Source organism: Vanellus vanellus (genome assembly GCF_965231255.1).
Source record: "Vanellus vanellus genome assembly, chromosome: 3".
NCBI lineage: Eukaryota > Metazoa > Chordata > Aves > Charadriiformes > Charadriidae > Vanellus > Vanellus vanellus.
This window is the reverse complement of record NC_138907.1, coordinates 26,632,049-26,654,734: the sequence shown is the minus strand read 5'-3', so window position 1 is coordinate 26,654,734 and position 22,686 is coordinate 26,632,049. Positions and strand designations below refer to the sequence as shown.

General features: G+C 38.7%; 1 protein-coding gene across 2 annotated transcripts in view; it reads left to right on the top strand.

The window, feature by feature from the left end:
• The first annotated feature begins 984 nt into the window (after positions 1-984).
• Positions 985-22,686, top strand: part of PPP2R5A (protein phosphatase 2 regulatory subunit B'alpha) — a 44,471-nt gene continuing 22,769 nt past the window's right edge. For both annotated transcript variants that reach the window (XM_082480372.1, XM_082480371.1), the window contains exons 1-2: positions 985-1,263; positions 19,457-19,653. In XM_082480372.1, coding sequence (XP_082336498.1) covers positions 1,113-1,263; positions 19,457-19,653 — 348 coding nt within the window. In that variant the 5' untranslated portion in view covers positions 985-1,112. The remainder of the gene's footprint in view (positions 1,264-19,456; positions 19,654-22,686) is intronic.

Genomic DNA, 22,686 nt, shown 5'->3' with positions numbered 1-22,686 from the left:
GGGGGAGGGGGGGTTGTTCTACAATTCTCTCTTTTCATTGGCTGGCTGACGCCGTCCATCATCCAGCGCCGCCAGCAACGGGCCGCTCCTCTCGCCCCTTCTTATCCCTTTCGCGGTCGCCTACGCCCCGCCCCTTCCCCCCTCCTTCCTCCCCTCAACTCCGCTCAGCTCCGCCAAGTTGCGCGGTTGGTCGCCCACCGGCTCCGGGGCTGCGGCGGTGCGGCTGCGGCGGTGCGGCTGCGGCGGGCGGGGACACTCGTAGCGGGTCCCCGGCGGAGCGGGAGGGGGCAGGATGACGGCGGAGGCGCGGGGAGCACCCGGCGGCGGTTGAAGGCGGAGAAGGGGCGTGTGGAAGCTCAGCGAGTGGGGAGTAGAAGCCGCCTCCTCGGCGAGCTCGGCCCAGGGGCGAGTCTGGCCGATGATAGCGGGCTGGGCGCGGGCTGGCGCAGGCGAGCCGGGCTGAGGGGGGACGTAGAGCGAGCGAGGCGGGAGCGGGGCAGTGGCGCCGCCGAGCCCCGGCCCGCGCCAGCCCTGAGGAGAGCGGGGAGCCCGGTCTCCGTCCGTCCGTCCCGTCCCCCTTCCGCCCCCGCCGCAGGAAAGTTTGGCGCCTGCCCGCCCCGCCGGGCAAAGTTGTCGTTGGGTTTGTTTGTTTGTTTTTCCCTTTCCTCCTCCCTTTCCCCCCGCCCCCCCCCCTTTTCCGCTCCCCCGCCGGCCGCTGCGCTCCCCCGCCTCCCCGGCAGCCGGCTCCGCGCGGGGAGGAAGCTGCGAGGGAAGCAGGAACTGAGGAGCGGGGAGGCAGCCCGCACCCAGGAGCCTCCCCAGCGCCCGGCAGCCCGCGCCGGCACCGCCGCTCGGACGCCAGTCTTCTCCCCTCGTCCCGTCGGGGTGTGTGTGTGCGCGGGCAGGCGTGAGGACTTAGTTTTTGGTGGTGTTTTGTTTTTTTTTTTTTTTTGGGGGGGGGGGAGTGAGGGGTGTTGTTTTGTTTGGTTTTGGGTTTTTTTTTTTTTTTTTTTTTTTTTTGTAAGCCCCTTTTTTGCCCGCCCGCTTCTCCCTCCGCTTTAATATATGCTTCTGGAGAGCGACGTCCCCCCGCGCCGCCTCACCGCCCAGCCATGTCGGCGGCCATCTCTGCCGCGGAGAAAGTGGATGGCTTCACACGGAAATCGGTGCGCAAGGCTCAGAGGCAGAAGCGCTCGCAGGGCTCCTCGCAGTTCCGCAGCCAGAGCAGCCAGGTGGAGCTCTCGCCGCTGCCCCAGCTCAAAGGTACTTCTCTGTCCCTCTTCTAACCCCCCGCTCCCTCCTCCTCCTCCTGCACGCCCCGGCCCCCCGGCTACAGGTGCCGGTACTCTGGGCCGCCCGGGGCTGCCTCTTGTGACACCGCTTTGCGTGTCCCGCGCTGCCCCGTCGCCGCCTGTCCTGCCGTCTCTCCTTCCCCGCACCCTCTGCCCTTTAGCCGTGTCCTCCCTCCGCTCCCGCTGCTTTCCAGGCAGGGACCCTGGCAGGAGGAATTCGGTGTGCGGATGGGCTGGCTTTCTCTGCCCGGGTAAACGAGCGTCCTGCAAGGTCGGTTCTCGTTTGCTGCCCCGGGGACTGGCTCCTCTAACTCGCCACCCCTCTTCTGGGTAACTTAGGAGTAAGTGTTGGGCCGGCAGGTGTGCTTTTTGAGAGCTTACGGCGGAAAATGTAGACGGTAAGTTGAGTGGAGGAGTGCAGGGAGTTGAGTGCTGAAACCAACCTAGGAGCGAGCGGTGGCTCCTCCCACGGGGGGATTTTGCAAAGAGGAACTCTGTGCCTGTGGCATAATATCCTGAGTTACCGGAGAGAGTTTGCGTTTGGCTTAGTGGTTCCTTCCCATCACTTTTGGACAGTGTTTGAATGACGTTTTGCCTGTCTTGTTTTAATGATCAGGAGTTGCCTCAGAGAGACCTCCTGCTTACCGCTGTGTCCGAACGCACACAAGTGAATGAAAATCGTAGATGCTGGCATCGTTGACATTAAAATAGATAGTGAAGGTTTTATCCTTTGTACTGGAGCTGAAATCTGAAAAGGCTCAGTTCGTTAGATTACAAAAGTGTTAATTTTTGAAAGTTAATTGCAAGCTTCCAACACCTTTGGACAGGAAAATAAATTTCTGTGTGGTGGTTCTTTTAAAAATTACAAAAGTAGTTATTAGGCAGAGAATATGAACTTGTTATTAAAGTATTTGACAGGGACCAGAAAAATAAGGGACAGGTATTACTCTAACATGACCCAGGATATTAATTTTACTTTCATTACTGTTAAAGTCTTAACGTTTTTGAAGCTGCATCATAATGATGGTGGAAGAAATCTTTGAGTTGCGGCAAATATCCAAAATTTGAATGCATGCAGCAAACTTAAACATATTCCTAGATATGAAGTACTTTTTTTTTCTGTTTGATTTTTATGGTCATGTCTGTAGTATTTCAAAACAATTTTTTTTCCCTACTCTTGCCTGGCAGATGTACATGAACCATAAAACTGGCAGAAATGTTAAGTGCAAATAAGCTTGGGCAGGAGAGTAACAAGGGGAGTGTTTAGGGTTTTTTTTTTAGCGTGTTTGTTGCAGTGGCTTTGGGTGTTACTTTTAACAATAGCAGGGGTGTTCTTGCTGCTTGTTTTGGGCTTTCTTTGTGAAGTTGTGTCCTCTCTTGGTACGCTAGCTTGGCTTGAGGGATTTATAACCAGAATAATTTGTTTGAAATCAAGATTTAGTTTCTGCTATTCACATGCTGTTTAGACAGTATATTTTTCTCGGAGATCACTTTTGTAAAACCACACTTGAGACCTTGTAAAAGCACTTGGTAAATATTGCACATAGGTGGCAGACTTCAGAAAGTTTGAGTCCTGATCTAGCAAACAGTTAAACATACATACTTAATGCAGGGAGTAATTCCAGCTTAAATCAGCAAAATGTCCAAGTTTACATTCTTTGAGCTGGGAATTTAATATTAAATTTTTAACTCTCTATGACTAGTTCTTGTAGTTTTGTGAGTGTGGTTTTATATCTTTTAACAGAGAAATTCTGCATGGCATCAGCAGCTCAGCTCAGAAATTTGAGGCCATAAACTATCAGAGGAATTTCTTCAGTTATGCAGAGTTTTATAGTAGTTTGAATTGCTGTAAATTCTTTAAGGAAAATCACATCTGTCTTTATGAAATAAATTTGAAGATTTGCCCTCTACGCCTGCTTCAGAACATAAAACTGGGGGCAAAATATACTTTTGTGAATTATAGTATCCCAACTAGCCAGTTAGCAGAAAGCTGGGCAGCACTCTTCTGTGTGTTTTCTCCCTTGGGTTTGTGATGATAGGTTTGTCTTGAACATAGCTATGGACATAGGATTTCTTTCCATTTGCTTGAGACTCCCTCTTTTGAACCTCCCCTGCCCCCGAACCAAAAAAAGTCTAGAAAGATAGTGCTTGCTCTGTCTATAAAAGTATAGTTTTGTAAAACTTCTTGTTCTAATCACATACGCCTTGGGAAGGTGAAGCTTTGCTTTATTCTTTAAAGTCAATATGGAGTTCAGTAATAGTTGTCATGCTGCCAGTGTAGTATCACCTACAGAGTAGTAGCCAGTGTTCCTAGGGAGGAGCTGAAAAAGGAAAGTACAGTCGTTATACTGATGCCTAAGGGTGCTCAACATACGCTTACGAAATTGGATTAAGACTTTTTGCTTTTCCAGATATCTTCAAATAAATGGTTAAATCTGAGGTGTTTGAAGCTTGTATTGGGAGAAAAGTAGTGTTTTGTAGATGAAAAAGCAGTTTGGTATTATGCTGCTGTAAAATATTTTGTCTTGTGTATAGTTACTGTCTTGTTTCATCGCTTTTAAGAAAAAATATTCTAAAATAAGAATAAACAATGTTCTAAAATGCCCTAATAGGTTTGTCAGACTGGCCTAAAGTACTTGCATCTGTTTTACTGGAAGGAGAAATGTTCCAGAAGAGGAATAAAAATTACCTGTCCACTTTAAAAAGTATCTTTTTGGGTAGATAGTGTTGTGGGCTTTTTTTTTGTTTTATCTAGGGACAGTTGTTTGTTTGCCACTGAAATGGCCAGATCAGATTGTGTAACACTCTTTCCTAGCTGTGTTGTTTGAAAGCCTGTAGACAGATAATCTTAAAAATACATATTTCTGGAGTTAACTGCTGCTTTGTACTACCAAAATTCCTTAATTTGGCTGCATGTTGTATCGCTACTAGGAGAAAAAATATGTCTGTAAATAGTAGGTAACAGTCGAAATAGTAGGTGCTCTTCACTTCAGAGATTTTGTTGGGGGAGTGGAATTGAGAGGAGGGGCAGCAAGATTGCGTGTTGTCATACACAAAAATAACCTGAATGTTAATGTGATGATATCTGTCATTTTTAGATGAAAGCTTATCAAAACTGACTGTTGTCAGGATACATAAAATGAGTTTGTAATGTATTCTTCAGTTAAGTTAGCAGGTTTCTGATGTGTTTCTTATTCAGGAGAGTGTCCATTTTACTGTATTATTTAAAAGATGACTAACAAATACTGAAGACCCAGTGACTGTATTAAAAAGAAAGAGAAAAAGCGCTTGCTAAACCTGTTAGAAATTGAATTTACCCCCCCACCCCCAATCTCCTTTTCATTTTGTTACTTTATAGTTTACATAATGAAAATACTGGGGAAAAATCTGCAGCCAAAATAATGTGCTGGTTAACAGCAGGATTTTATCACTTCATGGACAATTCTGAGCATGACTTTAAAGAAATATGGCAAAGGAAGTGTTATTTTTAACATCTTAAGAAGTGGTAATTTTGTCTCAATAGCAAGTCATTTTAAAAGACTGCAATAGCACATGCAGGTACCTTCATTTTTTCAAAAAGAGGTACAATTTGACCTTGGAACCTTGGTCTGACTACTACAGTAAAAGTATGCACGGTTGTTTTTGTCATTTTTTTGTTGAAAAAGCATGTAAAAATACAGGTGGTAAATGGTGAATAGAAAACACAACTCATTCCTTTTATTTAGCACAGTTAATGTGATCTGTCAGGTTGTAAAGCAAATATACTTTTTTTTCCCTGTGTACCAAACATGTCAAGTGCAGCTGGAATGAATAAACATTTCCTGATGCCTTTCTGTGATCTTCTCAGTAGCGAATTATCCATTGGGAAAGTGCATGTCATCACAGGCTTATTTCCTATATCATGCTCAGAGAATAAATCTATGGAAAAAAAAAATCTTAGTATTCGCTTCCAAGTTAAACTGTCTCCCCACAGAGAAGGCTCCAGCCCTTAGAGCAGAAGAACTGGAAAGTGGTCCAAAAGTCTTTCAACCATAGGCTAGCAATGATTATTACAAACTCTGTGGGGATGAGAGTCACAGCAGTGAAGTATACGGGAATAAGACATTTTTAAGAAGACCTTCCAGTGTCTAGTCTCAACATTCAAATATGGGGTCTAAAAATAGGTGTTAATAATTGTATTTTTTTTCACTTAAACCCTTGAGAGAGAGCTTGGTTTTGACTGAGAACCAGGTGCTGTGTTCAAGCTAAGCTTTTGTGGAAGTGTTACAGGAAGGCCTAGTAAGCTTGCTTATGGATAAAATTTTAATGTTATTAAATCTGTCAGGGTCAGTTCAAGCCTCAAACTTTAAATGTTTTGAGTCATATAGTGTGTGCTTCAGAGTGACAAAAATAAGTGGAGTTTAAAACCACTGAGAGGAATTCTCATATTAAGTTGCCTTTGCTCCCAAAAGGAAAAGGTCCTTCAAAAATTTTAGAATGGTTTACTTTTACTACAGTCTTAATAAATATTTGTAAGTGAAATGACAGTTTTCTGTCTCAGATTAGCACTTTTTTTTGTATCCCTCATGATTCATTGTTATTGCCTCTTCTGTAGTCTCCCATCCTATACGTTTGGTATTCAACATCCCTTGCAACTGTTCTTCTTGGGTGAGTTTTTCCTTAAACGAGATAATCTTTATTTCAGATCAAGAATGAGGATGTTCTGTGAGGAATTTAGGTTTAACTCTAATATATAGTCTCAGCAGAGCACACTATAAAGTAGTCAAAATTTCTGTTTAGTGAAGTTACAATCTGGAGAAATAGACAACCTATAATATCTAAAGAATCTTTAAGTTGTTTTTTTTTGTATTCTAATGTAGTTCTATGAAAAATGAGCTGTTTAATTTTTTTTTTTCTATATTAAGGAACTGTTCCTAGTTTATGGAGTAGAACATTTAGTCTTTAGTTCTTAACAAATTGACCTTTTTTTATCCTTAGACTTGAATTTTTGGTCTTAGAATATACTTCCATCAAGAGCAACTCCTAAATATAGAGCCTATTGACAGTCTTCACATGAACTTTTCTATTTAAATCTTTCACATCTTCTGTGTGCCAGCTTAGTATCATATTTCTTTTTCCATATTTGTTGCTTTCTAGTTCAGTCAGATATTAGTTTTGCAGGTGCTGAGTTTAATGTTAGTTGCTGTAGAAAATACAAATGGAGTTATTGCTCCAGGCTCTCTGATCAAAAGAAGATTGCTTCAGTCTACAGATTTTGCTTTTTTTTATTTTTAATAATCTATCTTAAAATCATCTAGTGCTTTTGAAAAGGTGTCATGTCAATAGTTCTAGACAGATTAAAATCGGTTTAAGCACAGAAGGGATATGTGTTGTGTTCTTATGAAAAAAAGACACTTCCCTTGGGAAGGGTATAAAATTTGGCTTCTATGCTATTGTAGTCCTGACTCCTGTTTTAATCTAGCAGGCTAAAATTGTATTTATAGTCTCATAACAGTGTGTGGATTTTGAAGGTTGGAACCACAGCCTAACTAGATGAATAGATAGTAAATAATGTGTGTTGTATAAGACTGCCTTGGCAAAATGTTGTAGTAGAAACTGGACTGACAGTGACAGCTTTTTAATGTATGAATCATTGATTTTTATCAGAGTCACTGAACTTGTTTCTGTTAAGTTTTGGTGAGTTTGTGGCCAATGAAGTATGTTGTCTACAACATGCCTATTTCATAGTATACTTTTGACTTAAAGGCAGAGCTCATCATAGTTAAGGTCGCCTACAATTTTCCTTCACAAGACCTTATTCTCAGCTGCTTACAGCATTGCTGAACTGTTTGGACTGAAGTTTTCCATGCCAAGTATGGACAGTTTTATTTGGAACTGTTCCTCAGGCTAATTTTCTTAGTTTCAGCAAAACCAGTTCAAACTGCCTATAAGACTAGAGTAAAAATAAATTATATATTGTCAATATTTAAAAAAAAAAAACAACAAACTGTCTTCAGGTTTAATGTCTGCTGTACTTTGGAGCTTAGCACATGAAAACTCTAATTTGGTCCAAATTCTAAGACGTGCTCAGAAGCTGTTGTAGTTCAGTAGCAAGACTGGTGATTCAGTATCTGCTATGCTACTCTCATCTGTTACGCTCTGTGAGGCTACAATGCGTGGCTTTTCTCTGGTTTTCTTGTCTTTAATAGTGCTAGGCATGGCAACTAAGTGTATAGAAAACTTGTAATGTGTTTTTCTACAAGCAAGAACCTAGAAGTGTGTTACAGGTGGGGGGACAGCATGGAAGTGGTGGGCTGATTAGAAAAGCTTAAGTGGGAAGAGAGCGCAGAAGCTAGCTCCTCTCCAGTAGCTGTGGTAAGCTCAGTGTTTAGCATCTCAGCACTCCTGTTGGCTTTGAAACTTTCTGGAAATGTTTCTTATCATACTCTCTTCTGGTTTCTTCATAGTTTTTCATTGCAACCATGGTTTTTGAAAGTCCCTTGATCTTCCTGAAACTTCACGAGGTTTTGTTCTGCATATTGGGAATTAATTACAGATTAGTTGGTTCATCAAATGAGTCTTTACTCGAGTATGTAAAAATGAGGAGAACGTAACTGCAGTGACCATGATTAGAGCATGAAATTCACTCTCAATCATTGTGTTTAGTAGTATTGCTTCTGACTACTATATGTTTTGGGGGGGCTGGAGCAAAGCTGAGAAAGGCTGGTGAAATGTAGATGCGGCATACTAGGCCTTAGGGTTTTAAGGGTATGGAGGCTATGGGAAGAGACAACAGTCTAGTAAGAATTGTGGGTGACCTGTAGCCTGCTAAAGTTTTAGCATGTGTGGCTGCTATGAATACGGTGAAGGGAAAAGGCTATAGATTTTTTTTTTTTTTTTTTTTTAAACATTGTGCTGTTGTGTTGTGTTGCCTGGCTACCATTGGGAAAAGACTTCTGTCTCATTCTCATCTCAAGTTTCCTCTCTTTGCCATTGTTTCTCACTATCTTACCAAGCAAAGCTTTGGTGAAATTAGTAGTTTTTGTCAGCTTCTTTGGTATGACAGGGTTTAGAAGAGAAATATGAGTTTTGCTGCAGAGCTGGGAGGTCAAGGTGCAAGTAACAACAAAAATTAAATTTGCAAGTGTATATTCAAGAATAGTGCTGCAAAAGGAAGATGTTCTAATTATTGTGATTTTTAAACCCTTGACAATTAAAGGCATTAAAGCTACTCCCTACCATGACAGGAAAACTTTCAATATGTTATACAAGTTTGCTTTTTCAAATTACCAATTAAAAGTTTGTATCTGAGACCATCACGCACTTGGGAGACTTGACAAGCTCTGGACAACAGAGATGAAAGCAGCACAGCAGATTTTCTTAGAAGAACTGAAAGAGCAGGTGGACTGAGTGAATTTAGGGAAGGACAGTATAGCATGAGCCAGAAAGACTGATCTGAAGAAGAGCAGGAATAAAAAGACTGCAATTTGTCTGAATATAAAGGGGGAAAGGGGGGAACAGCTTTATTTCTGCGATTGCTGTATTTGAGAATTAGCAGGGGGCATCACTGCATAAACAAGTGGACTTTTAGAAGTGATTTAATAGGTCACTTTGTTTCTGTAGATGGCTGGTCCTTAATAAAATAAAAGCATGGCTTTTATTTTATTAATTTCTTCCCTAGTAAAATTCCATGGGAAATTGTGGAGGAATAAAATGGGTTTTAAAAAATTAAAAGTTTCAAATTAGTGTAATTGGGCAAAGCTTTTCAAAAGTGTATGATGTTTTTAATTAAAAATTCGATGCTTACTTAAAATATACATGTAAGACTGAAGTCCTGTTAAGCAGCATAAATCTTGGTTCCACATGTATGTAACAGTAACAAATGATGAGACTTGAACTTTGGTTTTGAATTATATATGTGAAATTTGTTCATTTCAGCATTGTTGGATTCTATAGGAAAGCAGTCATTATTTTGAGATGAAAAATTAAGATGCAAATGTCAGAACCCCCTAGAGAGGGTCTAGGCTGGGTCCCACAGTACAGTCAGGAAGTACAAGGTTTGGTAGTTTATATTTCTGTGTATTTTCCCTTAAGAGTAGGAAGCAGGAGCAAAGTAAACTCAGTACATCAAAATGGTGTAAATTGAGTTTAAAAATAGCCAAGAGACTTTGCCAAATGGGAATATACTTAAGTGTAGGATCCTTCATTACTGAACACTTGATGTTTACAGTTCTTGTTAGAAAGAACATAACTGTTTGAGTCTGGTTAAAATTGATGAAAAAAAGTATCTCAACTTTTTATTTATGAGACTAAATGCTTAATTTAAGTGAAGTGTGTAAAGAGAACCTGCAAGTGCTTGAATATTCATTTGCTCAGGATGATCTGTTCCCATTGAGGTCAGTGGGTGTTAGGTCATTGAATGCAGTAGAACCAGGATTTCACCTATCTTTCCAGCCTAATTTAATCTTGCTCTTCCTACTGTAACACTTATCATTATAAAGTATCGCATTTTCTTACTTGTCTGAGGAAACTTTGAAAATTAAGAAACACTGGTTTAGCTGATACGTAAAGTATATATTTATCCAAGGAATTAATCCAATACTTGTAACTTCCACCCAGATTTGCACAGGCATTCAAAGGGAAGAGGAGTTTTTTCCTTGGCTTTTGAAAAGCTAGATTACATGTTTCCTCTGGCACAGATTTCCTATTAAATTACTCCCCTATACATCCCCTTCATGAGTTTAATATAGCTAAGTGTTACGTTAACTGCAAAATGAGCTTCTGTACTTTGTGAAATAATGTTTAACAGCTACCCCTTGGTTTCAAATAAAAGGTATTTTTATATTGCACTCAGTGCTGATTTTGCCATGTGAAAATGACGTGAGTGTTTCTTCAGTTTCTGGGAAAATACAAACAAACTTGATTTGTAGTGTTGACTTGCGTTTTCTAGTGTGATGCCAAACTGGAGCAACTTTAGCATCTTACTCAGAATTAATTTTATTTTTAGGTAAGGTGAAGAAATGATTGGGGAAGAACACAAATTGATAGGTTTAAAAAAAGAATATCCCACACTAGATCCACTGATGACCGACTTCCTTATCAATGCTCACTGATTATAAAATACCATAACTTCAGTCAGATAGGAGTTTTGCAGTTGACTTAAAAAGGGAACTTGTTCAAATGATAAATACAGTTTCTGTCCTTTCAAGCTTAAAAGGTGCAAATCAAATTGTTTTGGTTTTCTGGTCAAACAAAGTGTTCATGTTCCTATGAGAATATTTTTAATATGGTACTGTATAATGGGTATTGAGCTCAAGTGTTTACTGAGTCTGTGTGGCACACAACTTTGTCACCTGCTTTTCAGCTGCCTTTATATCCTGGTAATATATGTACAGAGCACTACAGCTGGGTGTGTGTGTGTGTGAAATAGGGAGCAGAGCTGTTCAGATTATCCTATTTTTTAATTCTTAGCAGGGTAGGTGAGAAACAGTTCCTTGAGTCTACCTTGTCACAACCTGAGGGGTTGTTTTACATCTTCAAAATTAACATGTGAAAATCCAAAATTGTATTGAACACTTACACTTCGATAAACAGAATTTCTTTAAGAGCAAATCCTGGTGTTTGGGGAGGAGTATAATTAACAGTTCCTGTGTCAGGAACAAGCAGCATCCTACTCATTGTCCCTTCTGATCTTTTTGGTCCAGCAGTCTCAGAAACGAGATCTGTAATCTCTTTCCCTTTCTGTAGAGTCTCTCGCATCTTCCTGGTGGTTAATTTTCCTGGCACAGGAGTGAGTTACCAGGAGTAACAAGTTGTTGTGTGCCAGCCTCTCTGTGGCTTCAGCTTGTGGCTAATACATTGTAACCTGAGGACCTGTGTATATATACCCAGGACTTTACCTTGACCTTTATTTGCCCTCTTGTTAGGAGGACTTCTTGAAAGCCTGTATGTGTTACCATAACAAAAACCTTTGTTGCATTTCAGTATAACAAAAGCTATTTAAGTCATATATTTCCTGTTTTGGGAAAGCAGTTTTAATTCTTAGGCCTTTGTATCAACTTTTGTAATTTTAAGTTAAAGGTTGCCATCTATTCGTATTCGCATCTTCTGAGAAACAATTTCCCTTTCCAGAAATCAATTACTCTCCCTTCTTTCCCAGTTTAATGACCTGGCTGTGTATGTTAATTCTGTGATAGGTTGTATCTCCCTTAAATTTAGCACTATATTCCTTAAAGAGGCAGGGTTCCTATTTTAAATTATTTTAAAGTCACTGTTACTTAATAATCTGGAGCTATTACACCTTTGTCAAGCCAGTGAAACCATTATTTGGGCTAATGTCTTGCATGCAGGAGAGAATACTAAGCTGCTTGGAGCCTCTGGTTATATTAAAGACAGACTCATCCTGGCATATGATCAGCCATTAAAACTGCTTGATGGTTTTTAAATGAAGAAAGCAAATACAGCAGCAGTGTATGCCAAAAAGATAAATGAATGTACGAGTTGGCTGACTGGTGAGAGAAAGCTTGTCTTAAATAAAAGAGGAGTAGCGTAATTGTTTTTTGAAAACATACACTTCAGCTGTATAAGAAGTGAAACTTCTTTGCCTTTTCTTCAGTGATACTATATTTACTATAAAACTTGCGTACAGTTAACCATATGCAATTTTTTTCTGGATTTTTTTCTTTTTTTTTATTGCTGCACATAGCTGAATTTCAGTTAGGTTCTGAACTGGTGGTGTGCTCTTGAGGAAACATTTGTATTGTTCATGTCGTACATTTTGTTAATATTGTCAGGGTGTTTTATGTTCCTGTTCCAGTGGTTTGGTGGGTTGTTTAAAGGATCAATGGTGTTTTAATCCTCCTTTTTGAGAAAGTATGGTAGAAATGAAGTAAATTGTGGCAGACCTGGTTACTAGAGTCTTGCTATTTAACTTTTTGAGCACCAAGGGAATAACTTCTATTGCTTTTTGCATCTGACTGCGTATTGTCATCTGTAATAAGACAGTAGGAAATAGGGCTATTAATATGAACACTTCAGCAGGGTACTTTCTTACTGTCTGAAGTGTCTTAGTTGACTCAAATCTTCATTAAAATCAAGGGATTTAACATGGTCATAGCTGGAAACTCTTAACTATATGAGATTATAAGAGAGCTTGGAATATGGTAGAAACAATCTAGCTAAGACACTTGCAGTTTGCCATCACTGCAACGAGTCATGTCACAGAATTTGTGGCAGATGTTAGATCAGCATGGGCTTTTCAGATTTTCTGGACTGATTTGTTAAGGTCAACTGCTGGCCATGTGGAGCGGCAGATGAGACTATCTGAACAAACAATGTCTGTTATTGGATGGAAGGTGGCTTTCCAGGAGTACTTTCAGTAAACAACGATAAAATTATCTATAGCCTAGACTGTGTAACTAACTTTGTAAACCACAATGCTGTGTGTGAATAAAAGTCACTGTTGATTGTTATCCTCATCTAGTTTTACTTCTAAATCTGCAAGGTTTTTTTGCTGTTTTTCTTCTTCCCTTTCTTCCCTGGCGTGTATCACAGAATTACTTTTAAATCCAGCATATTCTAATAAGCAAAGCTTGTGATTTCCTAGCTATTTCAAAAGAAAATGGAGATTCACTTGGACAGTGGTGTGATTTTTATCAGGTTGGTTGTTTTTGGCAGTTTTAATTTGATTTTGTGCAACTGGTTGGAGAAAGGTCTATATTAGCTTGGATAAAACGTGCTATAGGGGCAGTTGAGCAAGTAGGGTGTCACAGTGTATTTTTGAAGTATTGTTCATGTGGATCTCTTAGTGCAAGTCCTGCCTAATGACCATCTGCAGAATAGTTTACCTGTAAGCAGAAGCACAGCAGAAGCTCAGCTCATTATCTCGATTGCTATTTTGCAGTCCTTTTGATTTCTGAAATGAAGAGGTTAAGTAGTTAATATGAGCACACAGGTCCTAGACAGTATTGACCAATGTGCCTTCTGTGCCTTTAATTCTGTGCCAAGTCTTTGTTTTGGTTATCTCCTATGTGTAGTATGAATTCCCTCCTAGCATGATGTTTGAGAATACCATTCTACTTTGTTGTCTTCCAAAACTTCTCTAGCGATCAAACCTACTACTGTTTCAGGACCTGGTTAACTTTTAAGATATATAATGTTGTTCTAACTGACTCCCTTGTCTGACCTGGAAAGTCAGAGCTCTGTTTACTGAAAACATGCAGAGGAATTTACTTGGCCCCTTCCAGAGTTCCAGCAATAGCTGTAGACTTTGGGCTAACAGGTAATTTGAAAATATATGCTGTTGAACTCTGAATGGAGGGCATAGAGGGGAAAACCTACACTAGTTTATTAAGAAATGGTACTTATTCCTTAGGGTGGCGAAGTTTTTCTGTGAGGAAAACCTGGAAACACTAATGATGAGATTCCTTGGATACCTAAGGAGCTGCCCGAGTGCTCATCTGAGTAGCTCTACCAGTTTCCATTGGGCTGTTGAGCTACCAAAAGCTGGAATCATAGCAACCTCTCTTAGAGCTGTGTGAAGTTACTGGACAATGTTATAGACTACCAGTATAGCCAATTCTACTGTGAGATTTTCTACATGGGCTACATCTTTCTTTAAAAAAGAGCTTAAGCCAATTTAAAACAAACAAACGAACAAAACACCTACCGAAAACCCCAACAACAAACAAAAAAAATCCACCCCAAAACAAAAAAGCACTATGTGTTATTTAAAAAAGTAGTTAACGGAAAAATCCTACCTACACATTATCTCATACCTCTATAGTTGGATGATACGGTTCCAAATGAGATGGTGAGCTAACTTAACAGCTCACTACAGCTGAAAGAGGAGTTTCTGCTCCCATCACTAATCTTGTGCCAGAGCTGATGCACATCAGGCCCCTCCAGAAGCCATTTAACCTCAATAATATGGCCATGTTATTGAGTTAAAGCAGCTTGCAGAAAAGTCTGACGAGTTCCAGAGCCAGTGTTGAAGGATGGATGTGACTGGGAGCAGAGGAGGGGAAGGGAGGAATAAATGGCAAGGGGGTAACGGGGAGAGAGACCTCTCTCCTTTTCATTGTCAGCCAGCTATTTTGCTGTCTGTCAAGCTGCAGATGTTGACTTCTGAGAACCCAGAAACGTGTTCTGTCTGTCCCCTGTTGTAACGTCAATTGCATCAAAATTCCATTTCTTAACAATGCTTTACCGTGCCTATAACATAAACTCTGACACCCACATCCTATGAGAGATTGCAATAATAATGCACACAAGAACTCCCCAGGATAAAAATAAATCTTAAATTTAGGTTAAACAGGACTCCCTGTGCTTGATTTACGTAGGCTAGGGCAGAGTTTACCAGACTAACTGCTTTCCAGACTTAACAGTATCTCTGAAAAGAACAGGTTGTACAACAGTTGTTAATTTACTGATGTGAAGAAATAAACAAAAAAGCAAACAAACCTAAACACTTGATGTCTCATAGTACATGTGCTCTCTTCTCTTTTCATGTCAGTGTTAAGGCTTCTTTCTGCTCTAGCAGATCCCGCCACCGTTGAGTACTGCTGCATATAGCACAATAAATGTAATCAGACAACAGAGACTAAATGCTAAACTTCACACTGTGAAATATGACATAACTATGGTGCAGTCCTTGTCATGTGTCAATCCTTGTCTGTATTTCAGTTTGTCGGGGAATTCTGTAGAAGTGTAGGATTGACCACCAGGTTTCATTTACTCTAAGGAGGGATGCAATGTTTATTCCATAATGTCATTTTCCTCTAAGTGTTTGAAAAGGTTGTGCGTAAACTGCTTTAAGAGGCTGCCAGAGGAAAACTTCATGGTTGCTTTTCTGGCTTCTGCATATTCCTGGGGTAGCTTTTTCAGGAAAACGTAGAAATGTTTAATTAGAGATACTTAAAAAAAAATAAAATTGGAAACTTATTGCAAATATTTGAGAGGTTTTATTTTGTATTGGCAGGGAAAGTAAGTTTTTTGAACTTTTTTGTTTTTTGTATAGTTGAGAGAGAGTTTTTGTAGACTTAGATTCTGGTTCCTGCTACTGAAGGAAGGATTATGTTAGGTTCTCTGGCTTTGTACGGGAGGTCTTGGGTAAACAATCCTGTTGAGAAAGGAGAAGTATCTATCTTTTCTGTCCAGGAGAAATTCCTGTAAACATGAGAGAAGTATACTGTGGGAAGGTGGCATTGTAGTCCCCTAGTTAGTGATATGGTGGTGTTTGTCTCTCCAGTTATAGACTAGTAGGATAGCTCTGTGATTGTGAACTCTCTTTCCCTATCTATATTTTGTTTGGGACTTCCCTGAAAAAAAAATTTTTAACTCAATATTCCATGCTCAGACTTGGAGTGGTGATCTTACAAATTTGAAAGCATTCACTTTAGAGACAAGTCGGTAAATCATGCAGTTTTAATGTTTAGTAACTTCTATTCAAGAACTTCCAAGTCACCTTGTTTGTAACTTTTTATCCTTTGATGTTGTGGCAACTGTCTGTAATGATCAGGTTTTTGCAAATAGTAGAAACAGTCTGTTGAAAATTTCAGTATTATGAATTGCAAGGATGAAAAGAAATGTTTTCATCAGTTACAAACATTTTGCCATCTATCATGGAAATGACCAGGGCAATTAATATCCTTAGAAAGAGCCATGGTGGGTCATAATTTACAATAATTTTTATGGTATTGGTTGGAAATTTTTGTTTAGGATTTTCTACCATCATATCTGATGTTAGGCAGCCACAGAATACCAATTCTTAATCTCATTACTACCTTCCCAAGGATCTTGGATCAACTGACAACTGGCCTTTCAAAGAATGTTAACAGGGGATTTAAAGAATTTCCTAAATCATATGTCTGTTGAGCAGCCTCTAAAAAATAACATTGAGGCAATTGCATTTTGACCTCGATCAGATGGTGTGTAGCCCATTTTTTGGCTGTGTCTTGACACTCTTCCAAATAGAAGTAAATGCCTTTGCTCCTCTTTTTTTTTTTTTTTTTTTTCTTTCCTGCTTTAGACTTCCTCATGTTTTATTTCCTTCCCTCCTGTATTTTTCTAAAGTGTCTTTTCCAACAATGTGCAGCAATTCAGGGACAGGCTGGTAATAGAATTCAGGCTTCTTTCTTCTAATTCCACTCTCCCCCCCCCGCCTCCCCCCCTCCCAATACAGCCTGTCAACAGGGTTATTTTATTGAAGCATCCACTGTCTACTTTGAACCTATGTTATCTTCTGCGATCCTTATGGTATATAGTGTATTTGAAGAAAAGCGGTGATCTTGAACTTCAGGTGTATGGTATAAATTTTGATAGATGTTAAATTGAAATTTAATTAATTTAAAAAGTAACAGGTTGTTTAACTACTAAAGTTAAAAGCTCTGGTGTTGATGCAATTATGGCGGCACAGTTTATTTTATTCATAGAACTGGAACAAACTATTGCAATATGGTTTTATTTTGGTGTAGAGTTGTTTAGCTTCCATAATACTTGGGATAGTTAAAGATAAGGCTTTAAAAAGTTAAGAATGCTACCCAACAAACATTTTCCCAAGTCACTTGATGGTTCCTGTGGCACCTCTCACAACATTCCTGGGATAAATGTGCTATATGTCAAGCAGGGATTGAGTGCATGAAGACAGGTAGTGCTGATATAACAGAACTGGCTTTCTTGTTACCTTATTTATTACCATGGTTGCACATAATTTTCATCTCTTGCAGATGTCTTTATTTTATGATTCCCCATATAAGTATGGAAGATGGATGTATGCGTAGAAGAAAATACTTCCTTTGGTTTTGCTTTAAATGAGAGTAACAAAACAGATAATGGGCAGGTTTTTCACTTGAGAAAAGGTCTAATTGAGATCAGGTTGCTAATGAAATGGACTGGTGATGTGTGGCAGAGGAGAGATGATCTCTTACTCTAAGGTCTAACTAAAGGTGGCTAATGCAGGGATTTCTTTGATATTCTAGGGAAGGTAATAAGTGATTTGATTATTTTGTCTAAATTCCTGTCACTTGCTTTTAACCTTAGGTCTTTAGTCTGTTTTAACCACTCTTAGGAGTATTCAGATGCTGTCTGCTGGTTTTTGAAATTTCTAGGTGAAATTTCATTAATGAGACTTAATTTTATTGAGCATCAAACAAGTACACTGTATTAGCTGCGCCTCACTGCTGGGCTTTTGTAACTGGGAGTATATTTAAGTTTGTAGTGAGGAAAAATAAAAGTTTGACTTCTGTTTGAGTCTGGCTATCAGCTTGGGGCTAGTGTCAAAAAAAAAAAAAAAAAAAGCTGTCCCCCCTGTGTCGGTTCCTTAAATTAGACTTTTTGTATTTTATCCTCAGCATGTCACTGTTATTGCCTTGTTGCTATGATACAGTACTTACTCATGCAATCCGCTGTAGAATATTAGAAGATCTGAGCTGAAATGTTATGTAACTTACAAATGTTTTTACAGCTGATGTTCATTATTTTGCAGGGTGTAACAATTCATGTCTTTGTAGTTATCTGAGCGAAAGAAGCATCTTGCAAGACTCTTATTCAAAAGAAAAATGGTTGAAATTGCAGAATTAGCATTGAAAAGTATGAATTGCTCTTTATGAGGGAGTACTAATTGCTAGCTTTTTCAAAAGCTCACTCAAGTTGTTATGCTCAGTTAATAGGATCATAACTGTCAGATGGGGAAAGGGAATACAATATAATATTCTGGTGTTTGAACTTTCAGGGCAGAGTGAGCAGTTGGGATTACAGTGGAGGCGTTTTAGTCTATTTTAGCAATTACTTTTTGCTTGTGGAAACGAAAGAATTCTATCAGATAATTACTGAATATTAAAACTACTGTTGTTGTTCCAGACAATAATTGGAAGGTGTTTTGGTAAGAAACTTGAGGAACTGGCATTATCAAAGAGTGTTTGAGTTGTTAAACTTAAAATAAAGTTTGTTTAATTAGAATAATCCTAAAACAATAAAGCATGTGATGTTTTTGTGATTTGGGCAAATTTTAAAGTGACACTTAAGATTTTCAATACTCAGTGTTGCAAGGCAGTTACCTTTTTCTTGTGTTTATAAATTCCTTATGATGAAACTGCAGTGCTAATATAAATACTGCAGTGAATTAATGAAGCTAAGGGATTGATTAGTAGTCTAGCTAGAGACTGCATTCCATATTTGCAGATAAAATTGGAAATAAAAAAATAAAAATTTTTCACCAGAACAAGTGAAATTCCAACTGACTGATAGATAAGGTGATGCTATGTTGGTGGAGTGGATTAGAACCCAAACAAACAATTAAAAACAAGAACAAAAGGCACATTAAACCAATTTCTTAGTTAAAACCATGGCTGCTTTTGTTGTGATCATGCAACTTTTGAATAGCTACAATATTTTAAGGATGTATCGAATTTTTGGGGTGTACCGTACTTAATAATCCATCTTTTTTAGACCTAATGTGAAGTACTAATGGGCGAATTTTACTTGTGAGCTTAGAGAGAAACTGCCCTCTAAAATGAAAATGCCAAGTCATAGCCAAATAAGTTGTCTTAATAGGCCAAAAAAGCTGGAAAACCTTACATGACTAAGACTGTAATAAATTATTTAGACCAAAGCATGAAACTCAGGATTAATCCCTTTGGAAATATTTGAGTTGATTCTTAAGAGAAACATTCATCACATGATGTCAGAAGTATGTGAAGTATTTTGCATTGGGGTAAAAAGACAAGGTTCCTTCAAAGCAGATTTTACAGCTTTTAAGCAGGTTACATAATAAAGGATTAGGGAACAGAATGAGACAAATCGGATGAATGAAAGGTTAGTATGATGCACTGCTTCTGGATATGACTTTTGGTGAGGGAGAGTTAGTATTTATTAATGTCTACATATTTCAGATAAAGTTAATTCAGGAACTTGTTTTTTCCCCACATACATTTACTGCCATATATTTATTTGTTATTTCTTGTATGAAACACAGGTTGTGAGTGGTGGGTCTTTCATTCTAACAGATATTTTCAGTGTTGAAAATATTCCATATTAATTTTCTAACTATAGAGCATACTATTCCGCATAATAAAAAAGATATCTATCCAAATTTTAGTCAATGAAAGAGACTTAGAAATCCTGACTTTGCTTCTACAAACTTAAGTGTTCTATTGGTTTTGTGTTGTGTTTTTTTTTTTCTTTCATAGATGCCACCTTTAATGAACAGCAAGATCTTTTTTGTCAGAAGTTGCAACAGTGTTGTGTACTCTTTGACTTCATGGACTCTGTTTCAGACCTGAAAAGCAAAGAAATTAAGAGAGCAACACTGAATGAACTGGTTGAATACGTTTCAACAAATCGTGGAGTCATTGTTGAATCAGCTTATGCTGACATAGTGAAAATGGTAAGTAGAATGCTCTTGTTACATTTTGAATTTTAATCAAATAAATGAATCAGTTTACGACTGTGCTGGCATCTAACTCAGAATTGCTGTTGGTTATTCTGCTTATAAAATATAATTCGTTAATGATAACTTGGCTTACAAGATTGTTTAGAAAGGCTTGTAAAAACAAACAACTTGTAAGTTTTAATTATTAGCTGAAATATGATGTGTTCAGGTTAATTAAAATGAAAGAACTGGTATATTGCAGATGCTTGCAGTCTGGTTAAGCTTTGAAGTTGTTCTCATTCAGGAAATTGAAATATTTCAGTGCTGCCTGTCTTTGTTTATTTAAGAACTGCAGTGGAGTGACAGGCTACAGTTTTCTGGTAAAGATTCTTGTGGGTACTAGTGTCAACAGAAAGGTTTATCAGTGTAAGAAAGCAACTCTACTTTGTAAATACTTTTTATGGCTGTTTGTTACTGTTTTGGCCTTGGAGAGCTGTGCTAGAATAGTCTTAAGTGGTTTGCTTGAGTTGTCAACCACAGGATGACTTGTACTGTGCAATTTCTACAAATGGCTTGTTGAATAAGCAACAAAATATTTGTGGTCATTGTGTGTTGACTTTCCCAGGTTTTTTATATGCATTTTCAAATGCTGCGTAAGTGATATTTTGGATATGCCTATACTCTGTGTACAGCGAACGTAACTGAAGGACATCTGACAATAATCTGAAATACTTTTAAATTGCTTTTTTCTAGACATTTGAAATGTAAAAAGAATATGTTTAGCATCTGTGCATTTAGGCTAATGGTTTTCTAAACTTTGGTTAAGTTTAAATAGGCAAAATTCTGACTTTAAAAGTAGCTATTGGAAGCGTAAGCAGACCAGGTCAAATATGTGTCCTATGACTTCTGTAGTCTTCTATACAGTGCATGCTATTTTTTCTTAAGGTTTTGTTTTTGTTTGGGTTTTGTTTGTTTTTTTCTGTGAGCAGCTGATATGGAAGATCAGATGTTTAATATAAATAAGCGTAGAATTTTGCCATTATATTATAGGGCTAGGATTATTGAAACCCTTTTAATCATTTTGGCTGTTTCACCGGATGCTTATTAAGTTCTATAAAAGATCTAGGACACTGGGGTTTGTTTTTGTATAGTTTTGTTTTTTAAAGGACCTGTGTTTCTGTCCGAAATGTTTTTTACACAGGAAAATAAAGGACAGAGTATGTCCACTCTTCTTTGGCTGTTTTGTGTTTTTTTTTTTTTTGTTTTGTTTTGGTTTTTTTTGCTGCTGGTGGCAGCAAGCCTGAATCATTGCACTATTTTCTTACTTTGTGTGCACTCTATAGCCTCTTGTTAGAAGAAAGAAAGAGTATACTAACTAGCCTATCATACTTGTTGAAAGGAGATTTTCTTTTATATTGGAGTTGTTTTCTTGGAGATAAGGTGGTGTTGAGCTGTTCTTTTGAGGTTATTGTTGTTGTGCAAATGATTGGGCTCTGTGGATGCTTGGTTTTCCTTCCACAACAAATTTTCATCTCCTTTTCTCCCCTAAAATCACAGAAAATGAAGAAGGCCTTAAATGCTCAGTGAGAGCTTTTTCAGAGCTTGAGACAAAAGATCTGTCCAAACCTGAATAGTATTTCTAGTCTCCCTGGCAACTGGCAGCAGCAAAGGTCTTTGTGAATTAGGACCAAGTACCAGCTTTCAGAAAGAACTCTGGATAGGTCTCTCCCTCCAAACAGCACGTGTGTCAGGCTTGAGGCCTTTCTTTGTAGCAAAACTTTGAGGTTTAAATTCTTTTTTTTTTTTAAAGACTGTTCAGTGTTACTACATTAAAAGGAAAAGCATTTGAGCATTTTGCAGAGCTTGCAGGATAGTGTTTTGGGGATGAAAAAGTAGAAATCAGCCTTAATGAAACCCAGCTGTCATCTGACTGGTAGTAAAGGATGAAGAGACTACAAAAATTCCCTGAAAAAAGCGAGAGTAGCATAAATAGTAGAAGCGGAGCTAACTTCTTTCCAAAGCCTCTTGTCTTTCCCTAGGCCTGGGATCGTTTTCCTCAAGCTTGTAGAGGAATCAGCCCAGTTTCCTTGGAGTTGCCCGAGTCCTGGGGGGAGGCAAAGTCAACAATACCTTACAGATATCAAGAGGAAAAAAAAAAAAAAAAGTTGTTCTTGACCAGTGCATAGGCAAGGCCTGTGCAGGTGAGGAGGTCTCCTAGCATTCCTTCCCTTCATGTGGTCTTTGTTACCATGATAGCTGCTAGGCCAGTACTGGGCAATAGTGGCTTGTGTAGTTGTCCCTGTTCTGCTTGGATCCTGAGAATAGGGAGCGCTAGTTGAAATGATACAAATGTCTTTTCAAGTCACCAACGATGGAACAAGATAAAAAAAAAAATCTTTTTGTTTAGGCAGATGCACAGGACATATGCTTTTTGGTGTCCTAGGCAACCTGTTTTTCCTATAATTCCTTTGCCAAAGCCTTTGAATTAAGAACTGAGGAAGAGTTTTGTTTACAAGTAGTTTTGAAGGGGTAGCACAGTGGTCTGTGCATCTCCTTTCTAGGTCATCTAAAATTAGTGTCTTCTCTGTCTGGAAGTTCACAATTGAAAGTACTCTGAAGCTAACAGCAAATGAGGGTTTGGCATTGTGAATATTTTAAGTTTTAAAACTTCTTGGGAAGTTAGAAAGTTCTATCCTTAGTCAGATTTAGGAGCATAACAGAAATGTCCCTCTGGTACACGTTACCCCTCCATCTCCTTGTCCCTGCCAACTTCCCCTCATTCCCCACCAGCATATAAAAATCCAATGCAAATGAGATTGTCCTAGCAGCTTGCACAAGCTGTGAATTCAGAATTTCAAAAAACATCGGGTATCCCTATCTGCACACTCAGAAACTGGAATTAAATCTAGTATCTCCAAATGCTTAGCTCCTTGGGAAGTGTACAGACATAAGGTATTAAGATACAGCAATTATATTTTACTAAAACAAAAAAGGAAAAAGAGAAAAGAAAAAAAGTCCCTTAACTGGCACATTTTCAGATGTCACTTT